At 29.1% G+C, this 10,713-nt stretch overlaps 3 protein-coding genes across 4 annotated transcripts; all 3 read right to left on the reverse strand.

Moving 5' to 3' along the window:
• Positions 1-168: 168 nt before the first annotated feature.
• On the reverse strand, positions 169-3,280 carry LOC145750736 (uncharacterized). The gene is made up of 8 exons (XM_082566818.1): positions 3,273-3,280; positions 2,994-3,031; positions 2,716-2,855; positions 1,909-1,953; positions 1,693-1,757; positions 1,385-1,454; positions 724-774; positions 169-615 (listed from the first exon to the last, which is right to left on the reverse strand). Exons 1-8 carry the CDS (start codon positions 3,278-3,280, stop codon positions 472-474), a joined length of 561 nt encoding a protein of 186 aa, XP_082422944.1. The 3' UTR covers positions 169-471.
• A 2,572-nt stretch (positions 3,281-5,852) lies between these two features.
• On the reverse strand, positions 5,853-8,243 carry LOC145749662 (abasic site processing protein HMCES-like). Of its 2 annotated transcripts, none has more exons than XM_082565490.1 (6): positions 8,099-8,243; positions 7,779-8,005; positions 7,505-7,690; positions 7,036-7,296; positions 6,542-6,684; positions 5,853-6,218 (listed from the first exon to the last, which is right to left on the reverse strand). In XM_082565490.1, the coding sequence occupies exons 1-6, from the start codon at positions 8,152-8,154 to the stop codon at positions 6,021-6,023; spliced, it is 1,071 nt and encodes a 356-aa protein (XP_082421616.1). In that variant the 5' UTR covers positions 8,155-8,243; the 3' UTR covers positions 5,853-6,020. The 2 variants fall into 2 exon arrangements, with proteins under 2 accessions (XP_082421616.1, XP_082421615.1); XM_082565489.1 differs by having other exon boundaries at positions 5,853-6,266.
• A 267-nt stretch (positions 8,244-8,510) lies between these two features.
• LOC145749661 (BBSome complex member BBS1-like) lies at positions 8,511-10,386 on the reverse strand. Its single transcript, XM_082565488.1, has one exon. It carries the CDS (start codon positions 10,288-10,290, stop codon positions 8,518-8,520), a length of 1,773 nt encoding a protein of 590 aa, XP_082421614.1. The 5' UTR covers positions 10,291-10,386; the 3' UTR covers positions 8,511-8,517.
• Positions 10,387-10,713: the final 327 nt, after the last annotated feature.

Consider the following 10,713-nt stretch of genomic DNA (forward strand, 5'->3'; position numbering starts at 1 on the left):
CCAGCCATATAATACATGATTTTGGTTTGCGCTATTTGCATATGCTTTATTTAAAAAAGATAACAAATTTTTAACACAACAAAAAATAGGGCCATGTTAACATAAATATATTAAGTAATATTCAGAAAACTTACGGCATTTTGTGTATATTTGAAAAGCACACCTAATATTTTAAAGATTAACGTCGCAATAATTGCACATTTTTACATAATTAAAATTCCAAAAGCGCTAGTTTACTTAAAAAAAATACATAAATTGTTAATAAAACAACACAATCAAAAAATAAAATATTTTCACGAATATTATTAAAAAAAAATTAATTATCGTTTAGCGGCAAAAGTAAAATCATTTATCGTTACGTTTGTATTATCATTTACAAAAAAATCCCTGTTATTTCATAAAAATAACAAATTATATTATCAAATATAAATGCTACATAGAATAGTTAAGCTTTAAGCTAGTGTAAACGTTTTAAAAAGGTTTACAAAAGTCTAAATGTTTAATTCCCGATCGGTGAAAAGAATGACATCTGCAGTTTTCTTTTATCTGAGATATTTTTTCGTTACATTTTGAAAAAATGGTAAGCAAATTCTTCAAATTTTTGCCAATTTTAGACTAAAACAAAAAAAAGAGATACACTTAACATAAAATAGAACTAACTTTTTATTAACAAAGCCTAATTTTATAAATGATAACATAAAATTTGAAAAATTAAATACAAACCAAGAGATAATAAGTTTTTCTGTAGGAAATTTGGCTTCTGCTTATTACTGTCTAAAATATTCAAAAAAAATTGGTTTGATTTTTAAAAGTGAATTGTAAATTAATTAACATTTCTGCAGGGTCAACATTAAAAAAGGAATATTTTGCCATTTTGTTTTAAAAAAATCACAACAAAATCACACAACTTAGGCCTATTTAAAAAAAATTGGTATTAATATTAAAAAAGTAGGTAAATGCATTTCGTTAAGTAACTGTTTCCAATAAAAAATATCTTAATAATTAAAAGGTTTAATTAAATTATTAACATGTTTAGTGTTGGCATAATTTTTGTAGTCAGCCTAAGGCCTGTTACTGTTTGCTATGTTGTATATACATTATTCTACATTAGTATCCCACAATATAAGGTTATTGGGACTAGATCGTGTACAGTATGTATACAAAACCAAAAGCGTAAGTTATTCAATATACACATTTTTAAATTATTCACATAAAAAGATAAAAAACAAGTATAATCAGATATTCTTAGAGACCCAAAATTTATAAACCTTATACACAAAAAATCATTTCTTGTTAAATTTATAGTTATTTCAAACAACTAAATATGTAGTAATTAAATTTTATTAAATTAATGAGAGAATAAAAACAGTTTTTATAAATTTACCGTAGTCTTCCACCCAAATTTCATTGATCGGCATATAGTTCGTGCACCCTCGCATAGAGTCTCGTTTTTACTAAAAAAAAATTATTTTGTAGTTTACAATTTTCCAAAAAATGTTCGACTGTAAAAGTAAAGAGATGCAACTTTTGTAAAGTTAACTCAAACAATAAGCTTTACAAAATCACTACTAACAGTAGAAAAATTTAAAAAAATTTGCAATGACCAAAAAAATTAAACAAATTTTACAATTTTTTTATATCTAACCTGTTTTCAAGACTATCAACACGTTACAATATTTTTAAGTGACTTACTTATAAATAATACTGCAGTCGTTGTTTAAATGCTGACAGTTGTGTTTGACTGTACCGGTGTTGTTCTGTAATAAACGTAAAGTTTTACCTAATTTTTTGACATTTTACAATTTTTAAATAATCAGAATTGTTTCTTATTCTTAAAGTTAAAAATGTTTACATTCTTGTAAATTTTTACAATTTTCTTTAACAGTTTATGCCACAAAAATTACTTACAGATTCCGTTTGGTATCTCGTATGGGTATAGTTTGTAATATGATTCTAATAAATTTATTAAAACAATTATTTATTTAATAACAATAAAAGTTTTATTCAAATAAGTATTAACATAACAAGCGTTTGGCAAAAAATAATTAACTGGTCTTATATTTAAACACAGTTAATTGGGTAAATAAAGAAAGATATAATTTATAAAAATTTTTTATTTTTTAAGTCATACATTTAAATAACTGTAAATTTTCATATGCAAGTTATTAATAAGACAGCTTCTATTATTTACGTAAACAAAAGACATTTTATATTAAATTCGTTAAATTTTTTTTTACCGAACGGCATTATAGTTTAATTAGATAAGAATTGTCTAAAATAGTAAGGCATACCAATGCGCAATAAAAATTTACCAATTAATTCAAAAAATGTTAAACTTTAACAAAGTCTTACCACCTTGGAATTTATTCACAATTATTTTTAAACATGCCATTGGTATGAGGTTTAACTTCGCCATGTGACAAAAGCATAACAAATGAACCAAAAATACCGTAGGCTGAGAGTAAATTACAAAAATTGGCGTTAGCTGAATGAGTAACTTTGTCTGATAAATAGTTCTTTAAGTTAACTTTTTATTTATTTAATATTTTGTTTTACGGCAATTGTAAAATAAAAAGAATTTAAAGTAATCTTTAAAGAATTAAAATAAACGTAGACAATTAAAATATATAGCTTGAGCCACGTTTTTTGCAATCGTATGTAACTGTATGCTATCTACACTTAGTTTTATGTAAAATATTAAAAGCTATTACTTACGAGGTTTTTAAACAGCCTTTCTTCGATTACCTTTTTCGACCTGGTTACAGATAATTGCAGCAAATGAAGCTCACGACAGGATCGAACATAGACACAACTATTAATGGCAGAACATATCGAAAAAAGAACAATCAAAGACACTAAACATAGTATTTGAGTTTTAATTAAATGAATCCAGAAGGTAATATATTACCATTTTAAAACTAAAACTATTTAAAAGTTTAAGTTTGCGGAGTCTTTAAAAAATACGTCGATTTTACCACATATATAATACTTACCCCAAAAAACGTTTGCGCGCCCGCCTTTAACCCAAGACCTAAATTAAATAAAATATTTAAAAAATATAAACAATTTATTTTCAATATAAAGCTTTTTTAAAGCATTAAAGCATAAACACTTTATTATATTTAAAATGGATTGCGTTTGTCTATATAACACTATATGCTAACAACACCTTTTCTGGCATTTGTTAAAGCAGCATTTTAAAGTTTTAAACATACTAGAATTATTAACTTTAATTTCAAAGCTCAAAAATATGTATTTGTTTTTGTACGTACCTAAACATTTCGACAAAAAAAGTACAACTGAACATTTTCTTCAGTCTTTTTATCTCTTTTAAATAACCGCAAAACTTTTTTTCGCGACTTAAAAAACGTATTAATTTTAAAATTAAATTTAAAGTTAGTCATTTTTTTAATTTATGTTTCAAGTGCATTAACCAGTAAAAATATAAAAACCATTTTTATTATAAATCGAAATTTAAAAAAAATTATAAGCGAAAAATTGGGTTAAAAATAAAATAATATAATTTTCAAAAAACTATGAATAAAAAGTTGTGTTAAAATATTTTTTTGTATAAATAAATAAATATTTGTGTAAGTTTTTTTTAAGTATTTTTCGCCTTATTCTAAGGTTTTTTGCTTTAACATTTAAGATCTTACAATTTCGCAAGCACCTTAGTTCATAACCAATTTCATTACGTGACCTATTGAAAAGAAATTAAGAAAAACTTGGTGGTTTCGTTTTGCATTCTTGCACGCTTAACATATTAAAATGAAGATAAGGAAACCAGCAAACTTAAAAGAAAAATTTAAAATTAATCAATAAAAATTTTCCATGTTAAAAACTGCGATTTTGGCGATAACACTACTTGATCCTACATTTTGACACTTACGTTAATAAGAAAGTGAAAGGCAAATTACAATGTCAAAAGAAACAGCTAAAATTCGTTGATAACACAATTTCAAACACTTTTGATTAAGATCGAAAACCCGTTTTTATATAGGTATTCAGATGATCTCGCCGAATTTGGATGACAATGCACGTACTCTATAGTCACATATTTTAACAAAATTAGATTAACCTTCGAAGTTGCCTTTGGATAATTAATCCTATTAAAGAAAAATTTACAACATTGGAGGTTTATAGATTAAACAACTACAACAACTGAAATTAAACCAAAACGCTTAAACTGTTTTATTTGAAAACAAAAATTCTCTTTGAGGTTAATATGAGTTTTTTTTATTAAATTGCAGCACACATGCAAGATTTTGCAGGTTTGTAGTTTCAATGGCAATAAAAACACAGCTGTTAATCAAAGGGAGAAGGATAATTAGGCGTTTTTTTCGACATTGATATGTTATTGCCGTGGTTTTCACCGGAGATCCGGCAATGTTATCATGACAAACTAACCTAAACAAATTTGGTTTCGTTATTTACAAACCTGTTATTTTTGTCAAGATTAAATCCCTTTCAAGAAAACCAAGAAAATGTTATCACGAGACATACAGGTTTCAGTTTTTTTTTAAACAAACCAAAAAGTCACGTATGTTTAAAATACGCTTCATGCGGGCAAATGACATGCGATAAAAGATAACATAAGTCCCTAATGCGTGAAAAGGGGCATTTTTATGAATACATTCAAAGACCCGACATATCTTCACAACTTCATTTTTATCTCGGTATTTTTCATTTAAATATATTATATAAAGACGACCGACCAATTATGTGCATATACATAAGACAAATAAAAACATTACAAAGCAATGCTTCAAGTTGACAGCCAGCCTTCCGCTTTTCACCAGAGCCTTAAGTCACCCACAGATTAGCAATTGCTCTCTCACAAAATAGACTTTGCTCCTTCACCACATATCTACGTAAATCTTAAGTAAGAAATCAAATCATGTAGCATATTGCCGGTTGTCTGGCCGCGCGTTTCTTAGAAAATTCTGCTTGCTTGAATGCTGTCTTTTGGTGGTGTAAACGCGCAAGTGTAATGCGTAAATGTAAACAAAACAATTAGACGTATGTACGATGCGCGGTAAACCCCGCTAACCTTTAAAAAACTCTTGTTTTTAGCATTGTTACCAAACAATAAATGTTCGCTACATTAAGTATCAAGTACTGAGTTGTTAATTGTCCAAAACCCCTGATTGCAATACAAAATGTTGTAGGCTGCTCTGTTTAAAAGAAATTTAAATTGCAGTCAGGTACAAGCGGTTTTAAACGAAACTTAGTAGATGCCATGATTAAAAAAAATGAGTTTAAGCTTATATGCATAAACACAAACAAAATATGCTGGAGCATAAACCAACAGTCAAAAGTGTTGTAGGCCTTCCTTGTTTTTTTTTTTAATATATAATGAAGCAAAATGAATAAAACTACTATTATTGATGTTACTATTAAATATTAATGGCAAGTTGCGACTTCATAACAATAATTACGATGCCAAGCGAGCTAACGACTAGTAAAAATAAGGATCGTGTCATCACTTTTGCACACGAATAAAAATATCTGATTCTAAATTTAAAATATACCTAGTGAACTTGCACCTAGCTAGTGAGGTTATATTTAAGACAAGATCACCTTATCTCGGGTTCATCTTTTTTGGCGGTACAGGGTCTAGACACGCAATTTCAAGAGTTCGTTCCATGACCTATGCAATACAAATTTAACTGTAAAAATCCTATTGATGTCTTCTTTATCTGTTGATATTACATATGTTTAAACCCAAACCAAAACATTTAACTTACGTAACTGTCTAAATGTTGCACTCTTTTGAACTTTTTTGCAATCTTATATGATTTGTTTGTAAAACTTTGGTTTTAGTGGTTTAGTTTTATTTTAAGCTGCGTTGCTAAATTTATATAACACTTACGTAACTGTAGTGCATTACTTAAATCTGTCATAACATTTAATTTATTTTCTAAGGCAGTGTTTGGGTTTAAATCAGGGCATATAGGAAATTATATAAAAAAAAAAATAGCAGTTTGTTGGTATTTTTTGCTTGTAAACAAGATAAGCATTCATCTTTTTTCTTTTTTAACCCATCTATCCATTGTTGCTACATTTTTTCGTTTTTTTGAGGAAGGCGTTTTCACGAAAACATCTTGTTTTTTAGGCGATCCTCCACTTTTAAGCCACTTTAGCATGTTTTTACTCTCGGGAGCTGGCTTGGGTTTTTCTGCCAGTTTTAGGGATTCCAAATCTACTTCAGCTGTGCACTGAGTATATAATATAAAATAGAAGCTTTTGATATTTTTGTATGGAATCTTTAAAACCAAAATAGGTATATATGTATGTTGTAAAATGACCTTAATATTTTTAATGTTTACTTATAGACGGAGTCTACACCAATTTGTTACTTTAAAATTCAACAATCATTGTTTTTAAATTAAATTAAAAAAAAAAATTTTGTATAAAATAATTTTTTTTAATTTTTTAAAAATAAAAAATGTTAAATACCGAAATAAACTGTTGTATTCTTGTATTTAATTCCATATTGAATCATTTTTTTATTTAAAAATAAATAGAGTATTAAAAATACCTCATTGCCTTGATTTCTTGAATTGTTGACATATTTTGAAACTAAATGCCATTGCAAGCAATCTTTTGGTTTAATCACTTCCAGTGCTTTGTCAAGAGAAACATTTTCATTGTCTAACCAAAGTTGGACTTCTTGTTCGCTTTCTATATTGAAATATAAATGAAGTGAAAATTTTCAGATAGAAGGAAAAAAATTTAATGTAGGGGAACTTTTCAGCCTGATCGCGCTGGTAAACAATTGTTTTATTAAAAATATATTATTTTTCGATCCTTGCCACAAGCAAACATAACAATACTTTAAACATTTATTTAAGTATTAAGCAACTAAAGATCTTCTTTTTGTAGTTTTATAATTATATATACAATGCAGATTCTAACAATCAAAAAATGCCTTATTTCAGTTAAAGATAAAAAAAATTTCTTAAGTTTGTTAAAAATTTTTCTCCTGTTGCCTAATACAAAAATTTATAAGAAAAATCAAACATTTAAATCTACCCAGCATTGCTGGCATTCTATGATGTAACCAGGCAAAGCTCTCGTGTGAATCAACAGTAATAACAGTATATGAATATAAATCCTTTCCATCTTGAAAAGACTTTTCAAATATGCCCGCCATCATCAACATATTTTTTATAATATTGTCCTTATTTTCATTATCATTGCTATTTTTGTCATTTGTTATTTCAGACTTCTTTTTATTTTCCTTATCAATTGCTTTAGTTAATTCAGTGTTACTTTGATTTTCAATGTTGGTTTCTAAATTAAAATATGTAACAGCTTCTATTAGCATATATATATAATATAATCTAATATTTAAAAACACTTGTCTTAATTTTTGTTAACTTGTCTTGTCTTAATAAATTTAACAACTATTTCTTACAATAGTACAAATACTGGGGTAAGTGAGTTATTTTATAGGGTAGTAAATAATAGTGTTATAAACAACTGATAATTAAATAATAACCTGGTTGTGGAAAATAAATGTAGTAAGGTTGCTTTCCCGAATCTGTCTTCTTCCACTCATAAAACCCGTCAGCCACCACAACACATCGTTGGCCTTTGCGTAGGGGTATCTTGTATGATCGTTTTTCGAGCATAGTGTCACTTCGTGCATTGTTCATGTTGTAACTTAATTTGTCATTACCGCCTCCTGTAAATATCGCAAATTTAACCCAAATAATATTAAAATTGACTTCTTCGATTTTTTTTTATCTAGCATTTTTTATTAAAAAAAACACCTTGAATCCAACTTGGTACTAAACCCCATTTCATTGCTGACAAAACTCTTTCTCCTTCTTCTAAACAAACATTTTCGTCTTCCAATTTATCTCGGCAATCTTTGAAGTGATTTCCACCCAACAAAACTGGACAGAAAGACTGTGGGGCTTTGTTATACCCAGGGGTGTATTTATCTTTGTTTAGTACCCATTTTGGGTCTTTTGGTTTACTATCTTTAGTCTGGTATCTAAGAAAAAACCAACAACAACTTGTTATAACTATTATTTAATCCTAATATTAAATTTAACATGCATCTAGTTAACAATAGCGGGGTATTTACCTGCAATTTCTGGATATTGAGTCAGGGTTTAATGTACAAGCAGTTCTTCCGCACATTTTACAACAATTAATCTAAAACTAAAAAAAAATACAAATTAAAAGGTTAAACAAATTAATTTTGGTTTTTAAAAATGTTGTACTGTATTTTAAAATTAAATATATAACAAGTGCAAATAAGAATTGGTCACATACTCACAGTCATTTTATATTATTTACTAGTATTAGAAATATTTAATAGGCCCCTACACCAAAAATATTGAACTGTAATTTGTAAAAATGATTTTAAAAAATAATACAGCACTAAAACCTACAGAAAACAGTGTAAACATAATGCAACTAAAACAATGAACAAAAGTTAATACAATTTGAATTAAGAACATGAATAAAAATATTGAACTATTTTTTCTTTTAAAAAACTTCTCAAACCACCACCACTCCCTCAGAAACTGGCATTGAAATATTTGCCGTCACAATTGGTTTCGAGTTTCCATCTTGTACGATAAGTGCAGTTACTGTGTCTTGTGTGGGCTGATCAGATGCTATACACTCGATTCGAACAACAAATTTGTACAAAACACTCGGAACCAATGCCGGGAGATTAATTATTTGAGGAGATACAGTGTAGATCTTATCAGGATATTTAAACAAAAGCTTGATTCCAATCACTAGTTTTGGATCTGTAGAAGTTGGACACCCTGTATTTTCAATAGCTAGAATCATCTGAAAAACTGGACCTATTCCTTGTACAGTTGCAGATAGCTTCAGAGGAAGATCGGGGTTGTCAGAGATTGGTGTAATGCTTGATTGCATGCTTTTTAGATAGGTCTGTGCAACATTTAATTTCATGAGTTGCAAATCGTGTTGAAAGCTTTGAAACATGGCCACTGAGTTCTCACGTTCATGAATAGATTGGTCAACATACAACTGAGATTTCTTGGGGACATTGATTTTCTTTCTTTGAGATTTAGGCGGGCCTCTATGTGTGGCTTTTTCAGAATACTCTGCTGTTCTTTTCATTATTAAAACCTGTAGAGCTCCTGATGCAAGAACAACAACCAGAGTGCTGTCTTCACGGCCATAGCGACCAAAACTTAATGCTTGAGGCCGATCATTTAAATAAATAGTATCAACCAGGTTCTTGTCCCTGTAGATTCTGACCTCTTTGTTTGCAAGACCAATGACGATTGCTTTAAATCCCTTAGATTTATGGTCCATAAGTGCAGTGCACAACACATTTGCAGGTAGGTCAACACTCCACAGCTGTTTCCCTTTTACAGTATAACACGCTAAGGTTTGTTCCATCGTTGCTATGACGATATGTTTAAACACTCTTTCCATGCCGACAATTTGAGAGTCGATTTCTAGAATGACTTTTGCCTCTGTAAAGTCTTTTTTGTAAAAGTAAACTTTACCGTCCCGACAAGCAACAAATATGCGAAAATCAACATCATACATGCCAGAAACATTAATAATTACAGGAATGTTGGGACATTCAAACAATCTAAGTGGTGTAAAAGCTTCAGAATCAATAATGTAAAGTTGCCTATGTTCAGTTCCAACTACAATACATGATATTGCATCCTCCTCGGCTAATGATCTTTTCATTGTCGTCACGCATGTAATAATCGTTTCTCGTTTTAAATGCATGTTTTTACGTTCTTCAATAAAATTTTGAGCTTTTTCGTCTGTGTCGATTTGTAAAAAGTGTAAAGTGTGAGAAGTAAGTGCAGACGACTGATATTCCATTTTAAGTGTATTCAAAGCCTCAGCCAGTGTAACTACATCGATATCACCATTTCTTACTTGATTCCATAAAGCTTGCTCCTCAGGTTGGACTTTTAGGGAGGGTAGATTGTATTTGTAGTAAGGTCTCATGTTTTTGTACACAAACAAGCACGGCCCAGAAGCAACGACGACACCAGGCGTCCTTGGTTCATTTAGGTCCATGTAAACTGTAACAACTCCTGTGGGCAGGTCTAGAAGGGTGTTTTCCTGCACTACAGATGTTCCTTTTAATACCTTGATTTTCATATTGTATGTTCCAGTTCCTAGATCAGCTATAACCAGTTTTCCATCCCCGTCTCCGTTTAAATCAGCGAGAGTTAAGCAGGATGAAAATGTGTAAAGTCTCGCCAAAGGATCGTTGTGCGCATTAAGCCAGTTTGCATTAACATCTTCCTGTTCTTTCTCCATATTAACTAATATTAAATAATTTATATTAGAGATATATCTAATTGTATAATTACTGTAAATTGTTTCTAAGCAGGAGCTTTTAAAAACAAAACAATAACAAACGATTTCTGTAAGAATGTGGCACAGTAGTTGTAGCTAATTTGCGGCACACGAGAAATTGCATAGTTATATTGACTTTTGTTTTACCCTATATTTGACTATACGAGCACTATGCCTTAAAATAAGTTATTCGTATCGCTAAAGGCTATAATTCTACATATCTGTAATAAATTTGCCTAGAAATAAAAAAATGCGTTAAAATTAAATTAATTGCTTTACCGCTTTAATGCTAGTTTGTTTTACAAAAATACAATTTATATTTTTAAAGGACCAGCTAATTTTATTTTAAAACTACAGTTTAACTTTATGTAAAAAAATCTAAAG

Source organism: Corella eumyota, chromosome 4, assembly GCF_963082875.1.
Source record: "Corella eumyota chromosome 4, kaCorEumy4.1, whole genome shotgun sequence".
NCBI classification, from domain to species: Eukaryota; Metazoa; Chordata; class Ascidiacea; order Phlebobranchia; family Corellidae; genus Corella; species Corella eumyota.